Source organism: Toxotes jaculatrix, chromosome 19 (assembly GCF_017976425.1).
Source record: "Toxotes jaculatrix isolate fToxJac2 chromosome 19, fToxJac2.pri, whole genome shotgun sequence".
Lineage (NCBI taxonomy): Eukaryota > Metazoa > Chordata > Actinopteri > Toxotidae > Toxotes > Toxotes jaculatrix.
Genome location: NC_054412.1, coordinates 14,963,471 through 14,985,516, shown reverse-complemented (window position 1 = coordinate 14,985,516; position 22,046 = coordinate 14,963,471). Strand labels below are relative to the sequence as shown.

Sequence of the window (22,046 nt, the reverse complement as noted above, 5' to 3'; positions counted from 1 at the left end):
ACAAATCTGATTGAATTCATTACACTTGTGATTCACCATCAAGCATTTAATATGAACCGTGACATTAGACTGACGCTAAAAAGATTCTTGGAGTGGGTGTATATTGTTAAATTATATCTCCGAGGCAGAGGAGATGGAGGAGATGGAGGAAGGAGAGAGAAAACTGCGTTTATTATAAAAACAAAGACTATATCTCTCCGTGTTTTTCCTCTGAAGCTCTCAGTCAAACACAAAAGGCAGACAGAGCTTTTTCATTTTGTCACTAAGACAGTGCAGGAGTTTATCCATCAACATGTTTCGTTGCATCGATTGCTTTTTTTAAAAAAGTGTTTATACACAAAGACTGATCACCGCGTGAAGCCATGTAATCGACTGTAGCTCCTGACAGGGCTTGTTTCATCATGCAGGGACAATCATCTCAAAAATGCTGCTGTGGGGTTACAACAGAACAAACAATGTAGGATTGTGTTCTTTTATGTAGGGAGAGAGTGAGAAAGAAAGACAGATTGGAAGGATAGATGAAGATATTGTGAATGAAAGAAACAGGCCAGACCTTCCAAATAGATTTGCCTCTGAACATGTAATCTGGATAAACGAGGGCCTGTTAATGGCCGCAGCATGCACTGTGACTGGCACGTCAACAATTCTGAATTATAATTCAGTGTCAGTCAGGTGTAAAAGTGACCCATGCAGCGTGATTGTGTTGGTAAAAGAGTGCTAATGTCTCACTGGCCTTTGTTCCCCACTGTCCCATCAGGATAAGAACCACAGCGTTTGACAATGACAGTTGAAATTAGAAAGTCGCCTTGAAAGTGTAGAGAAAGTGTAGAGTCACACCCCCAAACATGTTTGTTTATGATGGCAGCAGATGGATTTGCCCACAGTGCACATGGAAAAATAAATCCAACCTTAATATACCAGTTTTGAACCTACATAAGAGAAAGTATACACACTAAATACCAGGTGTTATATACAAGGGTGGGAGTGGGTTATACATGCTCTGAATGATGTATTCACCCCTAAATCACATATTCATTGGTGACTGGTGGCTGATTTAGTATGCCACGGCAAGACTCACTGTATGTTCAAATAGGTAAAAGCATTTAATGCATTTTTTTTTGTAACTTCTCCACCCAGTCTGATGCACTCAGCTACAAGCTCGTTCCTTAAACTGAACTGATATTTTTAAAAAAAGTAATGAATACATATTGTTATTTTTTTAAACTGCTATGTAATTTTTGAAGCGAGCCGGGCACTGTATTTTTTTTTTTTTTTTTTGACAAATGCTATTCAAACAGGAGTAAACAGTGCATTTGTTGGGAGCTATTTTTGGTTGCAGATTAATACACAAAAATGGAAACCTGTTCGGACGCCGGCTTTACCAGCTGAGAATGTGTCACTTGCCGACGATGCCATCACAGATGAGCTGAGAAAATGTGATGCATCAGCAGGTATTACCCCTGGGGCCCTCACTTTATAACATTAACTAGAAAACGTACATGTGAGTCACAGACCATAAAAGTTAATAGATGCAGTAAACAGTCAGCCTACCATTGGATTTGCTTGGTGGCATTATATGTCTAAAAGCCTTTTTGGTTGTGTCTTCGTTTTTCTCTGTTTATGAAACAGCCAAAATGGAGCGGAATCAATACCAGCAGCGATATAGGAAGCCAAGATAGCATAAAACTATGGCTGTAATTTGTTACAATGGACTGAGTGACTGAAGTCTAGAAAGAAAAAAATACTGACCAGTGCTTTCCTCTTGAAACTGACCACATACCCTCCATCTTTCACCCACGAACCACACAGTACATAGACTAGCTGTGAGTATCTCTCTCTCTTAACAGCACACACCAAGGATGCAATCTAATCATCTAGAAGGTGCTCAAGGCATCACAGCCAATCCACTAATACGGTTACCTGCAGGGGAGTGTGGATGATGAACCACACTTTTCTTCATACCCCCTTTCTCTCTCTTTCACACTCAAACACACACACGTGATAAACTATAATGGATGGGCTGCCCGTCTTTCAGATACTGACACGTATCCATTTCCCCTGAGATACAAACTACAGCATATATAGAGTGAGAAATGAGAGCGGAGAGTTAGAGGGAGGAGGAAAGAAAAAAAAACACTCCTCGTTCAGATAACAAAACCACTCAGGCTCTATACACCTCAATGCTGACAAAAAGATCCATTAAGAGGCAGGAGAATGCATCATGCTGCAGTTATAACCACACTGGAATGGCATGAAAACACTGACTGCTTAACAATGGCTACAGTATCCCCCATATTAGCTAATGAAAGCCTTGAGACTAATACACCTCATAGTGGAAGATTATATAAAGGCCTACAGACAGGAAAGATATGCCTGCATTCATTTAAGTTGTTAACTCCGCTTACACCACACAGGTCCACAACAACAGCATTGTAACCTTTAAAAAGTGAGTATGGGCACTGGAATGCAATGGAAGTTACTTAGAAAAGAAATAAAAAAAATAAAGCAATGCATTCATTGCCTGCAGAGAGGAGCTGATGCTCTAGATTCTATCGAGCAGCAACTCATGCCCTTAAGTTACAAATTCACATTAATCCCTGCAACACCCCAGCTGTCTCTCTTGCATTCACTTCCTGCTGCCCACATGTACCCTGAGACTCATGAGCCACTTCAGCACAGAGCTTTAAACTGTGGGAATTTTTTTTTTAATTAAAAAAAAATCCAAAAAACCCCCAAAACTGTCAGTTTGCAGCCAAATCAAAGTGACCAATTTGGTCTCAATCATCTCAGCTTAGGAGGTTGACATTTTGTTTTTTTAGTGAAATGTCTCTAGAGGTATTGGATGGATTGTCATGAAATTTGGCTCTGACATTCATACCCCCCTGGAGATCCCTCAGTCTCTCATCTAATGCCATCGGCAGGTCAAAATTTTATTTATCCAATACCTCATGAACAAACACTGACATTCCAGTCAGCCTCAATGGGACTTGAATGTTTAGTACTTATTAGTAAATACTGTCATGCTAAAATGCTAAGCTAAAATGATGAACAAGGTGTAACTTCTGGGTGCTGGGACAAAGTACAGCCTCACAGAGCTGCTAGCATATTGTGTTATGTCTATTTCTGCCTTTTTTATTTAGTTAAAACTCAGAGTTAGACTCAGAGTCTATTCTCTATTAATTTCAAGTATGAATCATATGAGGATTGTCATACTGAATATGTGAAGGTATCTGTGCAAAGGCTCTGACTGTGTCTCTATATTTTACAGTTAACCCCCAAGTTTGCAAGCTCTCTCATCTGGAGTCTAGTGTCATTAAACATCAATATACAAAGACATCTGCAAGCAGCCCCATGTCTGACAGCAGTTTGATCTTCTTTTTTTTTTTTTTAATTTTAAATACTGCCATTGGAACAGGCACAAAGAGAGAGCAAGAGCATGTGTGCGCGAGTGAATCAATCCCGCTTACCCCTCTGTTTCCTGTCAGAAGTAATGAACTGAGAGGTTGTGATTTGGCTTGAGGAAAACAAGGCTACTGTGTGAATCAGCTATGGCCTGGAGGGCACTCAGAACAATTTGCACACAAATAAAGGAATCATTTGCTTACATTAACATTTTTTACGTTTGCCAAGAACATTCATTTGCAGCTAGGTGGGGGGAAATCTCAACAACGTGGCATAGACTACTCTGTGGAATACTTGTATAAAAAAAAAAAATGCAGTTGAAAGTGCTGAAAAAAAGAAACAAACAAATTTTGCACTTTGCATGTGAGCTGTTTTGACAAAGGAAGCTGTTGATACTGTGGATTTGAAATCGTTCAACTGTCACTTCCTTCTTCTTTGCATATTTGCAAGTATCTCATCCAAAACGCTTTACTCACACCTGGGCCAGATCACAGCGTGGACAAGGGCTACAGAGGGAAATGTGTAAAGAAGAAAATGAAGAGAGGGGGTAAAGAAGGGCAGAGAAAATGAGGAAAGGAGGGTGGTGATAATGTTTTTTTTTTTTTTGCATTAATTTCAATGTCAAGTCAGGCAAAAGATAGAGGCACATAAAGGCAATCAGGAGAGAGAGCATCCACTTTGGAGGGGAGGAGAAAGAGGATGAGGAAGAGTGGGTGAGAGAGGACAGACTCTATCTCTGTTGTGTCAGCTGCCATCTGTGTGTCAGAGCACATCACAGAAACTGTGAGGCCTGCGCCCACACCTCCACTATCACCCTGCTGTCTGTTGGGCACTAACACTCACACACACACATGACTGGCACGCGTTTTGCCCACACTTGAATGAGTACAATAGCACACAGTTGCTTTCAATCCATGATGCATGTGTGTGGGCATAACATGGGGCATAAGTGAAGCTGTCGCATGCATGTTGGTCTACTGAGGCCCCAGTTGGTGTAATAATCTGTTGCTCTGTATTTTCTACAATGCATTTGTCCTTGTGTGATTGAATATCATTATTTCTGGAGGACTGAAGCCAAAACCTAAAGTTTACCATTGGCACTTTAAAGTTCTGGACTCAAAGTCCATTGTAGCTGCAGTGGTGTTGTCTCTCAAGTGTCTGAAGCCATCTGTGTTTGGACACTTATCCTTGAAAATAAAATACATGACTGAACAACAAAATCGGTCCAGAAATTAGGGTACGTCATTATCTGTTTTACATCTTTTTAATAGTAAAATCATGCAATGCCATGTGAGGCTATGTGGTTGCTAAGAGACATGTGACTTCATCTAAACTTCTAATTATGGACTTCGTTACAGTACTTAGTGCATGAAGACATACTGTCGTTAGCAGTAAACAGGTATGCTGCAGGTTAACAGCTATCATGGAGAATCACTGGAGATCCTTTTATGATCTCAACATTTAATTTAATCTGCAATTTGACTGTTGTACTGATGTTTTTTGGAAATACAGAGGTCCTCAAATGAGCTAACTCACCTTTCGATACACAACGACAGCTTTTCGCAAACTGTCAGAGATGAAAACAAAAACAGCAGCTTTGTGACAGCTAATTTGAACTTGTTTGTATGCACCTCTGTTCCCCATGTCGATTTTCTCTGCATGTGACATCTGTTTGTACCTGTGTTCTCTCTCCCCAGGTTGCTAATCAGTGTCTGACAGTGGAATCTAGTGAGTCCTACCTTGTAGAGGAAGGGCACTGTGCTGCTCAGAAATGTAAATGTTTGCATATCTGCATCCTATAGGAAGCGGTGACATGCTTGCAGCTTCATAGAGGGGAACAATGAAGAAGGCATAACAACAGCCGCTCTAAAACATCAGTGACAAGTGCATCATATTTCTAGGCCCCTGCATGCATCAGCCTCAAAAGAAAAATTTACAAATTAATATGGTGGCATTAAATATGTTACACCAGCACTTTGTTTCTGTATTGGGTTTTATCAGCTATTCGTAAAGCCATATACATTATTTATATGTAAACCTTTCCAATGTCTTAGTAACAACAACTTACTCTCAAACTAGTGATTTACAATATCAGGTTGCACAATTAAAACCTAATAAGTGTCCTAGCAAGTGAAAACAAACAAAAACAAAGGCAGTCATCTGTGTAAAGAAAAAGTTACTATAGCATCACAAGCTAATTATAACATCTAATTAATCAGCAAGCTAATTTTAGTTTTGTCTGTTACTATTTCAGCATCTACACATTTAGTTACACCTGGCAGTTACTGGGTGTAAATATGAAGTTAAAAGTAATGTTTGTGTAGGAACCACTTTGTGTGATGCAACCAGATTTAATTTAGTTGTGTAAACACTGGTCTATAGACATTATGAGGTTGTGACCTCTTAAAAAAGTTAATGTCTACATCAGTTGTGAACAGATAAATGTTTACTTTTTAAATTTTATTTTATGTTTTCACATTTGAAGGATTTTCAGTGAAGTGATGAGGTAAACATGTCCAGTATTTCACAAAATCCCTTCAAGAGTCTTGATATTCAGGTTGCAGACCTATGATTTAACCTTTGACACATTTCCTCATTCATGATCTCCCAAATCTCTCTCATTCCCCTCAAGGGCAGAGCTGTTTCGCTTGTTATTTGCTCATGGTACACACATCTGACAGATTGTGTATGATGACATCTGGGGATCTGATGGAGTCTTGCTCTCCGTATGGACAGCCTCGGAGTGTGTTCATCTGACAGACTGAAGTCAAGGTCAGCCAAAAGACACACACACACAGAACACACTCCGCTGCCATCACTGTAGGAGAATACATGCACACACGCAACTCATTAACTCTGATGGATTACAGCACATTTCAGGCTAATAACACAGACATACGTGTACACACCGTGCATAAATGAACTCACATACACACAGAAACACACTAGACTATGGCAGGACATACAAACACAGATGGACACAGACCTGCCACCTCAGTGTCACCTTCAGCTAATCCTTGTGAGACAGAGAGCAATCCATCTACTGGCCACACAGATTTTCCCATAATCCCTGTGAATGAACTAATTCAGAGCAGAAGTCTGCTTCCTCAGTGTGTGAGCAGACAATCTGTCCATGTATGCGTACACACACACACACACACACACACACATTTTATATAAAGATAGACTGCAGATCTACACTTGTGCAAACTTAAAAAAGGCACCTTGAAAGAGTATCTGGAAGGGAACGTAGGGAACCATGATAATATTGAGTGTGTGCTCATTTAGTGTCTCTATATGTGTGTGAGCAGATACAGATTTAATTGGATGAGAATGTCACATAGGACAGGGGACATGAATGCTGCCGGTAGTGTAGGTCGTACACCAATTACTGCTCCACGCTCCTCAAAACTAGATGGGAGATGGAAGACTTAGACACCACTTCATTACCAAAGTAAGCCCCTTTGTTGATAGCAGCCATGTAGGGCAGCACTGTGGGGGTGTGGGCTGGTGGGTAGTGGTGTTGGTGGGAGGTGGATTTAAAATTAAAATTGACATCCAAATTGCTGGGGAGAAAGGGGGCGCAGCACAAGCTTGAGGTTTGATTGCTTGGTTGTGAAGGTTATTTTTAGGGGTTTTAAGGAAGCTATAAACTGTGTTATGGCAAAAATTTATCTTTCCACATCTCTGTTGAACAGTGCCACTTTCTGTAGCACTGAACTTTCAAATGTGCTTTCATTTTTGTAATGAGAGATTTATCCACAGCACCCCTGCTATAATGCCCCCCTCTTTGTAATTGTTGAGGGACCGTTCTTGATGACACAGTCTGATCACGTCCTGTTTTGACATTCTCACCTGAGGAAGAGTTGTTCTTCTGGTTTTTCCTTACACATCGCACTAATGCACGCGCATCATGGTCTTTCCCTTAGATCTGAATGCAGATGTCACTTTGGTCACTGTTCCAACTGAAACATGAGCCAGTTGAGCTGTCTGTGACTGAAGCACCTTCCGTCCGTGGCCAAACAATGAACCCTGTTTCAGAGCCACTTAGATCTTTTCCTCTTTCATCTTGATACAAAAATCATCAGAATCAACTATTCCTGCTCAGCGTTTTTCCACACGCCACAGAGCAGGATTGGATGTTAATTGCTTAATTGTACTATGCAGTGCACCTGTGTAGAAGCATCTGCATTCCTTGTGTTTCTCCACTCGTTCATTAAGGTATTTCCTTTAATATGTCACACATCTGTATATGTAAAATAAATTAATATATATTCTAAAAAAGTTAAAAAATATATAAAGAAAAAAATCAAGCAAAGCTGGTTTGACTGACAGCTGAGCATAAATCAAATATATCACCATGAATTTTAAAAAAGGGAAAAACTATTAGCAATTTCATCAATAAATAATTGAGTCAGGAGAAGGTTCCTATGGGTTTCCCCCAATTGATTCTCATTTCTGCCATTTAAAATAATAATTACAAACAGTATGTAACAGCATAAAAGGCAACTTTTCAAATTAAGCTACATGTAATCCACTCCAGCCCCTATGTACAGTATGGGGAAAGGGTATTACACACACTTAGTATACTGTCCATACACTATATATGTACATATTGTCCATTAACACTAATGTTTACTGGTGCACACATGAACTCACAAGGAAGACCTGTACAAAATATCACTCTGTCTGCACTTATCTCCTGTCGATGTGAGCACCTTCACCCTGGGCGTACACACACACACACACACACAGGACAAATCTATATATAACAGCTAACTCTCCCACCTCCAGTGTCAATTCCTCCCTGGGTGCCGGCGAGGTGCGGTGTCTAGTTATTGCGATGGTTTGCCAGGGCCATGCTTTCTAAAGGTCAGTTGTTTCTTCCTCCTGCAGGGTGGGGTGGGGTGGGGGACGGCAAACTGACTGCCAACCATTTCAGCGGCATCTGTCACATCCTAACCACTGATAATTAGCCAGCAACACACTGCTCCAACCTGACTGACTGCATGTCTGGCTGGGTGACTTGGTGAGAGAGAAAGAGGGGGATACAAAGGGAATATACTTATTTTTTTTAAATGTGTGTGTTACTGCGTGTGTCTTTGAGAGAGATGGACGATGAAGGAGAGAAAGACAGGATAGAAAAAGGCACAGAAGCAGAAAGGAGGCCAGAGAAAAATGACTTGCCTGTTGGTAAAGACTGGAAATTGTCTGAAGTGCCAGCCCATCGTTTATCGATGAGGCAGAAGCACATACAGCTTGTACTACTCATTACCTGCAGCCTCTCTCTGCCTTTCCCTAATACCATCCCCGGGCACACCTGCCACCGCTCGCCAATGTTTCTATATAACCGTCACACACAAACACACACGCACTCACTCACATACACACACACACTCTTTGCGATATCTACCTCCATGTCTCAGGGACCTCGGGACCCCATTAGAAGACAATGAAGAGGAGACACTGTCTTTGCTCGAGCATGTCAGACAGATTCAACATCACTGGCCTCCCAGGCCCCAAATACACCCATCATCACCTGCCCTCCTAATAAGCGCTGTGAAGAGGCAGAGGGAGCAATGGGACAGAAGGTGTGGGAGAGGCTGAGGGGGGGGCGAGGGGGAGGCATATAAGACACAAAAAATAGAATAGAAAGTTTAAAATAATAAGAATAAGTTTGAAATGAACAACTCAGGTGGAGAGTGGTTGTTTTAAACATGCCACTAATCAGAAAGACCAGAGTGGTTTAAAAGACAATACCAGTGTGTTTTTAGTCGCTTCACTACTAATCATTTGTCCTTGATATTTTTGCTGCTCACTTTCAAATCTCTGTTGCACAGTAGCGGAACACTGGCTAATCAGTCCACAACCCAATTATATTAAATTTACAATAACAGAAACACAGAGAAAGTAACATCAAATTTGCAAAGAATCAGCTTTTAATAGGACCTGACAAATGACATAAACTAGATTAGTTTCTAGCAATTAACAAACTGATTAATTGACTAATCATGTGTTAAAGAACAGACTTATTTAAAAAACAAAAGTCTGCACTGCATTAGTTTATATAATGTAACTTTGACAAAAAAAATGCTACCCTGGTGTTCACTGTGATGGATGACACAACTCAAGCAGGTTTCAAGAGTTTGCTAATATTTTTCATATTGTACTTAAATGAGAGGAAGCCAGTGGCTGCCTGGCAGAAAAAAAATCCTTTCATATTTATAAAGCTATATGACTAGGATCTGTTGTCAAGGAGCTATAACATGCAAAGGAAAACAGTGAGCAGGACAGAGAGAGACACAGAGATATGAGAAGTGAAAATCAACACTGACATTTCAGAAGGGAGAGGGGTACCATCGAGGGGTAAGAGTGTGAGTGTTTGGGAGGGATGGTGGGTGGAGGGAGGGGGTGGCTGTGCTAGGGTTGGAGGGTGAACTGGTGCCTTGACAGCACAGTAGGGGCCAGCGTGTGAAGTTGGTTAATCCTGAGGAGCAGGGGATTAGCTCGGCAGGGGGCAACTGACGCGGCAGGGGGGCTCTGGGAGCCCGTTGTCCCCGACCACAATGCCATGCTGCGAGGCTACTGGGGCCGGCTGTCCTCCCTACCATCCCTTCTCCACCTCCAAAACGAGCCCCAGGCACCGTCTGACCTAGTACGTTGAAACAGATTCACACAGTAACACACGCGTAGACATACAAAAGACATGCACTGCAGCACATCAGTGCATTATCGCTGTGGAGAGGCTGGAGGGGCTGGGAGAAGAGCGAGGGTGTCTTCACATGAGCCCATTGGTTCCAGAGTGACTGACTGTGCAGAGCTCATAGGTCCACCTGGGGGCTGCTGCATCTACACATTCCCCTCATCTTCTGCCGCCGGGTCTGTGCTGCTTAACTCTTCTTGGCTTGCTCCCCTTCCCTCTTCCTCGACTCTTTCGCTGTAGGGTGCCAAACACCTGGGGCTGCAGAGAAGCGGGGCGCTCCGTTGTTATTAGCATCATCACTCTGCTGATTATTTCCCCACTGTCTCCAAAAGAGAGTGCTGTTGGGCAGGAAGCTGAAACGGACAAAGGAGGACCTCCGTCTCCATTGTGTTGTGTGTGAGAACTGTCTGTCTACATGTACAGTGTGTTTAAAATGCTAAGTTCTAGAGGTGGATGGCAGTATATGTGAGCTGAGTAAGTCTGAATGGACTGGACCGACCGTGAGCTCCTCTTTCTGGCTGCTTGACAGCTTCTTTTTGACTGCAGACAAAGGAGCAGATCCCCATCAGAGCGCGCTCATACGGGCTGCCAGGAGGCGAACCCTGCCTCGCTAAAAAACTCAAAGAGGAGCTGAAGCTTCTTCCTTATTTGAGTGCGGCATGGGGTCTCTCCCACCCTTGGTGTCCCACAGAAGGGGACCTTTCTCTGGGTGACTGGCAAGCCAGCGTGCACACCACCCGAGGACATTGAGTACTTAAGGACTTGTCAGTTCACAGAGCAACCCACAGAAGATTTCAGCTGCGTGCAGTGTGAAGCATGATGAAACCTCCTGCTGGAATCTCCATCTCGCTGTATGTTCTTGGTCACGGTTGATTTGATAAAATGTCCCGGGAGCCATTCAGTGCTCCTCTGAAAGGTCGCAGAGGCCTTACAATTCACCTCCTGCGTCAGACTAAGCCAGCATTCCTGAAATGGCCCATTATGCTGATCAAAAGTACAACTGCACTTAACAGAAAAAGTAAAAGTAAAGAAATACATAGAGGAGGGTTGTGTTAAGAGAAGGATAAAGGCATTGGTTAAGTCATAGCGTGGCTGACAAGTCCAGAGGAACTCAACAACCGTCACGGAAATGGAAAAACCACAATCCTGACAATCAGCGCTAGAAGAATAATGCCTGAATAACTAAGCACAAATGCAAGGACACTTACACAATAACAACAAAAAAATATCCCAGTTAATGGACCTGAAAAAACAACATATGAAAAGTGGAGCCTTCTGCACGGATTTGTACGGGCACATATTTATGTACTGCAATCTGAAAGGCCATTTTAGTTTGAAAAGCCATAAAAAGCCAGAGAACACGATCTTTTCAAATTGCTCCTCTCTCCTCCAGCCTTGTTCGCCAAACAGAACAACATCCCTGATGAGAAAAGCTCGTTGCTGTACTCAGTGTCATGTTGCTAACAGTCTTCATGCAATATTAACTTGCAATAGAGCTTGGAGGACGCACAAACCTGTGCATAGTGCGCAATAAATAAAACAAAACCATCTGTGATTGACACATCATTAGACACCCATGAATTATTCAATATCTGCAATCATATTGGTTTGCTGATGGATCAACATGCTGAGGAGCATGCAGGCCCAGGGTACCTGATTGCAAGTTAAAAGCCTTCCGAACTCGACTGCTCCCATCCCTAAAAATCTGTCAGTCATTAGCGGAGACAGGAATAAGCCTGCTCAGTCCTCCGAGTGTTGATTTGGACCTCCTGCCGTTCCCAAAGAAAGGCTGCATCCTACTAGCTTTGAGATGCCTCTGATTGAAGACATAATTGTGAATGTGGGTGAATTTCACGGTTAGGAGCGTGAAACCCTCAGTGAGATGGATGGAGAGATGGGAAGCGAAGGAGGCGGGAAGGACTGCAAATCAGGAGTCAGTGTGCTTAGAGCCAGAGCTGGAAGGTGTGAGACCTTAGCTGAAGCCACCTGATATACACAGACACAGAAATAAACACGTGTGTGCACACAGGCATACATATGTACATATACTCAAGGAACAATGAGCATGGGGACACACAAGTGAACACGGAAACGCAGATGCATAAACAGTGAAAAAAGAATGGCTGTGTGTAAACAATCTCCGCATCAGTCACTTGAGTAACTGTTCCCTTATCTCCATTGGCCAGGGTTTAGTCCTGCTGTGGACCGGCTGCCTATCTTTAGAGTTCTGGCCCAACAATACTGAGCTGCAGTTGAGCCAACTGTGTCTCACAGCAGAGCCACACCTGCCAAATCTGGTAGTTAGCTACAAAATAAAGGATCAGCAGTTAATGGGGCTCATTTATCAAAGCAGATATGAACAAATGCCTTCAGAAATGGCCTGAAGGTGATCGTGATAATCTTCAACTGTTTCTTTTGTGTGGCAATGAGATTTGTGTTAGGACTCATATGTAAACTAAGTCCAAATATGAAATCTTAAGGTCAAAAGAATGCTTTTGGTGTACGTGGAGGCAAAATACAGGCACTTGAGCGTAGGAAGCCAAGGTTATAAAATAAGCTTTTATTTAGTTACACATGTTCATTTGGGAGGGAGGAAAAAAAGAAAAGTTTTTGACCTGTGTAAGTCTGCATGAGGTTCAAAACTGACAGAGAAGATACATCATATAGTTCGAGATTTGTGTTCACATTTCAAACAAATAATCTACTGTGTTGTGATTTTGTGCTGTATATTGTCATAAAAATAAATAAAGACACAGAATTAAAAAGTAAACAAATTTGAGGAATTAAATAAACTCCTGATAATGGTTCTTATGAAATAAATTGCTGCTGTTAATCTGTCAAGCTCTTACCAAGCCGTTGAGATTGCGCATGATTTACAGCACCTGTCTTTTGAGTTCATTTGACAGACCAGCTGCGTGTTGTTCACAGATCTGCTGTGGAGTCACAAATCCTCCGTAATCTTTGAAACTGCTCATTCTTCCTCCGCAAAACAAACATGAATATTCAGGTTGAAAACTTGCCTGCTCAGTGTTTGGCAGCTGATTATTCTACAGTTCATCAATGGTAAAGGCAGTCACAGCGGGTCAGCGTGACTTGTCAGAAAAAGGCAGACTATCCAAAACACATTGTTGTAAAGCAGTTAACACAAAAACCTTGAAATTCAAATGTATCAGCAGAAATACCAGTTAGTACGTAATACCAGTCAGTAAGAATATCCGACATACAAATTTTCTGCCAATGCCCCCTCTAAAAGCACAAACTTTCATGTATTTAAGAATTTTATTCCCAGAATAGTGAGTTGTTAGACCTTCTGACTCAATTTTGACTCTCCTTCCACATAGCAGTTTCTCAAAAAGACAAAATAAAAGCCTGGGTTGCCTAGAAACAAGCCTGTTGACTGCTCTGACAATTTGCCCAAACAGCTTGAGAGACCTGTAAGCTTTTACATGATAAGGCCAGTGAATATAACCTTGACCCTGTGTTACAACTGGTTTACTTCAGCCCCAGCACCATGCGTTCTCTTCCTAACTACTACGAGTTCTATTTTGTTCGGTGTGTGGGTTATTTCTCCCTGGCCAGTGCAGCCTTCGAGAGTGCAGCGCTAGGGCAGTAATACCAAGCAGAAGAGGCCTCTGGCAGTTCTTGGAGAGAGGCAAAGTAGGTTAAAATTTTACAGGGCTGATAATTGAGTCCAGTTGCTGAGGGCCTCGGAGAAGCTTCATGACTGCACAAAAACGCACACAAGGGCACAGACAGAGAAACACAAACACATCACACGGTGAAACGCTGATTTCTTTGGAGCTGTGAATGCCCTAGATGCACTGGCAGCTCTCAAATTAAGCAGCTCAGAGACAGAGGAATCAAATGCGTTTCCATTACGGGGCAAATATTCCATCTACCCCCTGTCATAACGACACTGTATGGCAGCATTATGGGGAAATATCAAATTAGGCTGTTTCATTTGGAGGACTGTTGTGCATTGCGAACAGCTTTGGAGATCAATTGAGCTGCTAGGTAATGAGCGGCAGCGGCCTGCTCTAATATACTCTGTAATGTTCTTTTGATTGCTTTGGTTCATCTCGCTCTGCCGTGTAGGGGAGGTAGCCCCTTCTCTCTGCTGAAGCTCACTCCTCAGCTCGGTGATATGAATCAAATTATTATATCTGGACAACCCCTATTCGTGTTTATGCCACTAGGAATTCATTTTACTCCATGGGAAAACTGTCTAGGTCTGGTTTTAAGCTGAAGAGTTTCAAAAAATACAAATACAGAAAAAAATATAAGAAGAAAAGACCCAGCTGAAGAGGCCACTGTGGACGACCTTCAAATGAAGAGTCAGTGATGTGTCGATGCTGAAGTGGATAGAATCAGCCACAGTATACCACTCTGCTCTCTGAAAGCAAATCCTCTCACTCATGCACCACTCACAAACAAGTAAGAGGTGCTCTGTCGCTCCCTAACAACACTCACAGCTGTGACCATTTAATATGCTCCAGCTCAGATTCATTCCTCTGCACCTTTTGCTCTCACAGAAAATGCTAACAAACCTGTCCAACCACTTTTGCAATATGCTGCACCGCACTACTGCATGCCACACCATCTGCCACGTTTCACCGCGCAGTGTGAATATTTATTTGCTCAAACTGGATCGCTCCGCATCCTCCTACTTTTGCACAATCATCCACATGTGCGAGCAGAGATGGCTGTCAAATTGGGGTTAGAGCTGCACAGGACTGTGCGGTCACCAGCTGGGAGCTGCTGGAGGTGTTTGTTGTTTGGAGACAGGCATGCTGTTGAGTTGGTGTGACTCTTACCTCTCCACATGGTCCAGGTTCCCTGATACACCCAGTCCTCCGATGGTGTAGAGTTTGCCGTCGTACACCAGGCTGTTGTGTCTGCAGCGAGCCACAGTCATTCGGGAAACCAGATTCCAGTTGTCCAACAGGGACATGTAGCACCATACATCAGCCACCATCACACCCGACTCTGTCCCACCTGAAAAGTATAGAACGACGGTAATTACCGCGGACATGCAGGGTGTGTGCAAGGGTGTTTCCACCACAGGAACTCGCCAAGGAAACCAAGAACCTTTTGGGAAAGACAGGAACTTCACCTGCATTTCAACCAGATGAACAAGGACTAAATTGACTTCTTGTGTGATAGTTCCAAGTATCAAAAAGTCCCTGCTCCAGGGTAGGTACTTTGCAATGGTTTAGGAACTATCAGGGCTGACTGCCACAGATTGATCAAATATAGACACTAAGGCTGATTCAACTTGTGTACGACTCCATTCACGAAGTAAGTACTGGGTGACTCTAACATCAATTTTAAGACAAGGTACGGACATTTCTTGCAATGTTATATTAATGTTAAAAACATTTTAGCATAGTTATGCTAAAAATCAGATGGTAGAAAAAAGATTAAGGTATTGAAGCATATGTGATTTTCTTTCTTTCTTTTCTTCTATCCAAAATTTCAATATTCAATAAGTCTTAACTCCAAACATGGTATGTTTTTAAGTGACAGACTTGGACAAATTTAACTGACTGAAAGTAGTGTTCTGCTGTGTTGACTAGTCAACCAGCCAACCAACAAAACTGTACTTGTTTCACTCTCTTCAAAGCAGCCCTGTTATCTGTGCAGTCTGACATGTAACACCGGCTGTGACTGAGTGACTCAGTGACCCTGCTCCGAGTGTGAGGAAGGTTACAGACTGGAGCCCATTGATTGGCTAGCTAGAACACCTCTGATTTCCCCACTGGCTGTCTGACTCTCAGCGGACACATGCAGACCTGTTCCAATGCCCAAACACAAATTTACATTTATATGAAAAGAGGGAGAGGAAAGGTACATCCAGGACAAATCCTGTTGCATTTCCACGGTGCAATGTCAAGGTCTGAGTACCGTGCAGGATTCTCACACAAATGGACCGTGGAGGGAGAAATTCAGTCTACCTCTGGAGGAGCAACTTAAAGGTGGCTCATAGAGGGAGTCACAGAGTGCACAGTGTGCCACTATGGAACAAAATAAACTGCAGAACAGTCTGGCGACTGTAAAGCTAGACAGAGAAAACGTTCAAAAAAATGCTCCACAGAAGGTAAATAGAAGAGACATTCTATTCAAAAAAAAAGAAAAAAAGAAAAAAGACTCTTCTGAAAAGAAAGACAAAGTTGTTTGCAGCGTTGGGCAGAGAAAAGCTTTCAAAGCAACAGATGAGTAAGCTCTGAGGGCAGCCGGCCTTTTAAAACCCTTTAACTGTTTGCAAAGGTCATAGGAAACGGGCGATGGCCTGAGCAGCTTCACTTTGCAGACTCATATCTGTTGCAGTGAAAATGCCCTCAATAAGAGGTCATCAATGTCAAGAGACCTTTGTCTCAGTATGATGCAAGTGATTTTACCAAAAGAGGTCAGAGACGATAAACTCTATGGTCTGCTTTCCTTGATGTATGACTATCACATATATTTACCTTATATTTGACTATAGATGCTGTCATGTTATAAACAAATAACACCATTCCACATATATAACAAAATAACCTCACCTTCAGATTCATTAAATAGCTCTCCCAGAGATTTTGGATGTATCACAAGATCATTTTGCTGAGAAACACAAGATGCTAGAAGCTTAAATTACTGAACTCTTCAAAGATTTTTCTCTCATGTCGGTTTAAAAACTGAGATTCTTGAGTTTTGTTAACTTCAGTTTCCAAGATTAAGACTGAACTTTAAAACTCAACTCAAGGTGGGATTTTAGTTTTTATATGCTAGTTGCAGTATGATGGCACCATAACACGCCTAACAGCCTTAACAGTTTCATTTGTAGCTGATTGGTCCTATATAATTTCCATACTCCACCCTGTCTTACAGTATTCATTTGAACCAACTGTATTGTTTCTTTTTTCACCTCCAAACCTAATATGAAATGTTCTTGGACGTAGGGATAACCTTTCACGACTGCAGTGTGATAAAGTGATGGCATCTACTGTCCTCCCGCTCTGTGCTACTAAATGACTGCGACAGGAAAGCTACAATTGTGCTGCTGGAGGGGATGATTTAACTCACCTGACAGGTAGATGTTGTCGCCCGCTGAGATGACACTGAAGAACTCTCGGTCATAGAAGGGCAGGCTGGCCAGCGGGTACCACTTACTGTTCTGTGGGTTAAAACAGGTGACTGCTGTCAGGGAGCGCTGGTTCATCCCAATCGCTTGGCGCCCTCCAACCAAAACTATCACCTCGGCTACACCTAGAGGACAAAGGAATGGAAGGAGGGTGCAGACGGAGGATGATGGGGGTGGACAAAGGAAGGAAAAGGACAGGAGAAAGCAGGCCATCAGGGTTTCCACCAGTAAATAAGGACCAGGACTGAATCAAAGCCCCTTTGAGAGGCATAATGTTTTCTGGCATGTTGCATGATGTTAAAGTATTTATATATTTATATCCTTTCAAGTGTACGTGAATACTTGAAAGTCACTTTTATTCAATAACAGCACTGTTTAAAAAAACACATTTTCAATCCTTTCATTTTCAGACAAGAACCTTGACAAGCAGCACGAGAACCAAGAAACATACAACCAGCCACAGATTATAAGTCTGCTATTTTGAATTCAGCAGGCCTTGGCTGTCGCTGAGTCAATAAGCTTGTCGGGAAATGCAAAACAAAATGCAAAATAGAAAAGTTTCCTCTTGGTCACAGGAAACTACAAAGTTAAATGGGAGAGGATAACTTAATTACCAAGACTGATGGGGCTGCCATTCGTTTGCTTGCCGCCCAGCTCTCTAATTCTGTGTTCCTACACATACACACACAAGCACTAACCTATACATTTACTGTCCACATGCACACAGTGAAACATACACTGTTTGGGCAGGGCATAAGAGAATCACAAAATCAATAGATGATATACACATGTGCTGTGTACCTTGTTTTCAGCACCTTGTGTGATTAAGAAGATACTCGAAACATGCTCAGCACTCCCCATCCGATCTCTGCTCTCAAACATGCATGCGCGCGCACACACACACACAGCTTCTGGATAAAGACACCAGTGATCCAAAACACACAAACAGGTTGGCAGGCTGCCACATGCGCGTCTCAGGTCCTCTCAGTCTTCAGCAGCAGGCTCCAGTGAGCAGGCAAGACGACGAGCCGCCAGACAGAAATGAGCTGTGTGTTTGTAAGCAGCAGGCAGGCGGGCAGAGGGAGGCGAGCCAGGGAGGGAGAGGCGGGTGATAGCGAAAGACAGAGACCCCTAACTCTAACCCTAGTGTGAGGAGAGAGAAAGAGAGAGGGAGGGAGAGGGAGGAAAAAACAAAGAGGGAAGAGAATGAAGGGAAGAGAGGGAGGGAGAGCTAATCTTCATACACTCCAAACCAAGACTAACCACTGCTTGGATCAATACCTTTCCACACAGGCTCTCTCCTGACAGGCACATCCATAGGCAGCTATCTTTTCCTCCTGCTTTTTTCTGTTAAAAAAAATATTCCTTTATTTTTTTTTTCCCCTAAGCCTTTTCTTTTTCTATCAAAGCTGGTAAAACAGAGATTTTCTCTAGGAAGAAGAAAAAGGGTAAACGAGGAGAAAGATACAAAAACTACAATGGGCTTTGCTGAGGCTGAGCAAACAGACAGCAGTAAGCACTACCTCAGACATATCGTGGACATACAGCTTAGACTTAGTGGACAGCTTAAAGCCGGCTGGCTCTTTTCCTCTGTGAGATTTTAAGAATGTGTTCCTCTGCGCAGAATGGAAAAGAAAGTAATGGCTCAAGGAGAAATTGTGACAGTGTCACTGCGAAGAAGGTCTGGTACACAAGCTAAAAAAAGAACAATCATGACAAAATACGGAAGGCGTAGGAGTTGCCGCCCTTTCTGGCAGCACGTGAAAGATGTGCTAACTTGGAGCGCTGCTAAAAAAGATTTGAGTTGAACTCGTTCCCATCATGCGCTCGTTTTCACAGCTTCATGGCATCACGCCCCAGACTGCAAGCCTCAAACGGCCCTTAAGACCTCTAACAGACCTTGGATATACAACTAATAAATGGGAGTGTAGTTTTATAGGACAGTCACCGCTACAGCGGGCATTCTTTGATAAAAAAAAAAAAAAAAAAATCAAGTGAAAAGGGGCTCTTTGTCTTCCCTCTCATGAGCCTCCAACCATACCTACACACACATTAATTATATTGACTCTGTTCCACCATTGTTCATCCTCGTGATTAGTTTGCTAATTTTGCCGTACGTGTTTGTACTCTTTCTTTTTATTGCATGCTATTTTTCAACTTCATTGGATTTTAAAAGTTTGACTGTTTTCCCTGCCTTTATAGGATTACATTTTTCATCTCTTTTCATCTCCTGTTCTTTCATCCTATTAGCTGTTTCAGTTTGTTGATATTGACAGCCTCAATTAACTTGGCAAAGTTTCTGTGCCTGTGTCTGAGCCAATTTGGGATTTTCTTTTTTGCACGTGCATATCAATCAGTGTTCTACTGTTTAAAGATTGGTTTAATATCTGCACAGGTTGATACTGTTCAAGAAGAAATATTGCATTCAATTCCATCTTAAAACGTAGTGAAGACGTACAAATGCTAAATTTCCTGATGCTGAAGGTTTGTTGATTTTTTTCCACTTTAGTCCTAAAACGTGAATGGGACATGATTTTGAAGAGACACACTGAGAAAGAGCCATTTCTTTTGTTGTTTTTCCCACATACAATTTCTCCTCCACTAAACCAACCTGAACCCCCACAGTGTCTAATTAGGCCAACCTAAGCAATTCGACATGCTGCTTCAAAGTGCTGGATTGTGTGTCTATGCACATGCAAGTCTTTATTATCAACTAGTGCACATGTGTGGGGTTGTTGTCAGCGCTTTACGCTTGGCCAGACACGTCAGGGAGAGTCCACATCTGGGTGCTAAGGCTGCTGCGCGGCTCTGACCCCTGAAGCCCTAAACACATTCACAAGCTAACACAACCCAGCACCGGCCTGTCAGAAGGCAACAAAACAGGAGAGCGGCACCGCTGACGGGGAATCGCGGCATCGGATCAGATGGTTGTGTGGGTGTGCGTCTGTGTGTTTTCTCAGACAACGAAGCCTCACAGGGATGGCTGTCAGTCAGTCGGAGGTTTGATGGGAGTTGGGTAAAGGGATGAAGGGATGGAGGATCGAAGGATGGAGACGAGCAATTGGGGATGAAGGGATAAGTGAGTCTTGACAGCTCTTGTGTTTTTTTTTCCTGACAGAGTTTGGGGCAGTTTGGGGAGGAAATATCTCCTTATCCTGAATACTACTGACCTCTTGTTATATTTCTGCTCCATTTTTGACCTGTCTATATTAAGGAAAATCAGCTGAGACATACATCAATCAGCCACAACATATTTTTTATATATCTATATCTATATATAGAGAGACAGAGATATTGATATTGATATTGATATTGATATATATACCTACATACATACATACATATATCACCTTCTAAGCGGATACTGTTAAATTGGTAGCCAGAAGTTGCTTTCCTAGACATTCGGCAGAGACAGCAGCAGCATTAGCATTCATTTGTAGTCATGTTTGTGTCCACCTGTTGAACCGAAGTCCAATATTCACTCTCATTTATCTCTGTCTGGACTCCACCAACAAAATATCCATCCCTTAGCTAATAATCCACTATGTTCACCAGCTCATCGCTAACTTTGTCTTGTCTACTATTTGATACTGGGAAGATAGAGTGCAGTGTGTTTGTCCATTTAATTCATTAAAACGTTAATAGAAAAATATTGATAATAGCTGTTTGAGTAATTCAAATTCAATTAGAGCAACAAATTGGTCTGAGCTGAATTGGGAGTACAGGGAGGCAGTATAGCAGCAAGACTACAATGGTAACATCTGGACAGAACACAGCATTAAACCCCTCAGAAGGAGGTTTCAGTCATTGCAAGCTGTGAATTGTGTGGCAAAAAAGCCCCAGAAATTATGTGTTGTGAGGGACGGACAGGCTTGTGTAAGAGCTGCATCTCAAATTGCAGTTGATGCCCACCCACAGAGCGTGACATGCACACACACACACACAAACACTCTAACTTGTACTTCTATCTTTGTGAGGACATTCATTGACATAGTGCATTTCCTAGTCCTTTACCCTAACCTTAACCATCACAACTAAATGCCGAACCCCAGCACTTTCCCTTATCCTAATCTAATCTAAACCTAATTCACACACACACACACACACACACACACACCCAAAAATAGAAAAACACCCCCTGACAGTTTCTGCGTGTTGCTTCCACCCAACTCGATTTCAACTAAATGAAACCTATCTGTGACAGGAACAGGCCACCCATGTTTTACCTTATGCTGGACAAGCTGTGTATGTGTGCATTTGTGTATATGTCAACAGTGTAGTGTGGACACACACACACACACACACGCACACACACACACACACACACACACACACACACACACACACACACACACACACACACACACACACACACACACACACAGATGTACAGTCACTCCTAAAGGAGAGAGACTGATGGAAAGATGAAGACAGAACGAAAAGATTCTGTCGTCTCGTCCTCCCTGCTGCCACACTGGGCCTTATCTCACCTTGTTATGTGTCTCCTTGCTCTCTGCCCCATGCTGTGACCCTGCTTTCCTTATTCCTCATCTTTTTTACCCTGTGGCTAATACCTCCCTATTTCTCTCTCTGTCTGTCTTTGCTAACCCGCTGGGACACTTTGCTCTCTCTCTCTCTTTTTTCTCTTCAAGTCTTTCTCTCTCAAAACCCATGAATCTTTGGTGTTTTTCCAACATACTCTCCGTTTCATCTTCCTCCTGTTCTTTTACCTCACGCACCTTTTACCCAAGTGCTTCAGCCTTTGTGACCTTACTTAAACCAGCTATACTTCAGGTACAATCAAAGTGACATTGTGAGGTT

The 22,046-nt window shown here is 42.5% G+C and overlaps 1 protein-coding gene across 1 annotated transcript in view; it reads right to left on the bottom strand.

The window, feature by feature from the left end:
* LOC121199190 (kelch-like protein 29) overlaps nucleotides 1-22,046 on the bottom strand; it is a 231,092-nt gene that overhangs the window by 41,843 nt on the left and 167,203 nt on the right. The window contains exons 11-12 of the mRNA XM_041063665.1: nucleotides 17,168-17,350; nucleotides 14,920-15,100 (exon numbers count right to left, since the gene is read on the bottom strand). Coding sequence (XP_040919599.1) covers nucleotides 14,920-15,100; nucleotides 17,168-17,350 — 364 coding nt within the window. The remainder of the gene's footprint in view (nucleotides 1-14,919; nucleotides 15,101-17,167; nucleotides 17,351-22,046) is intronic.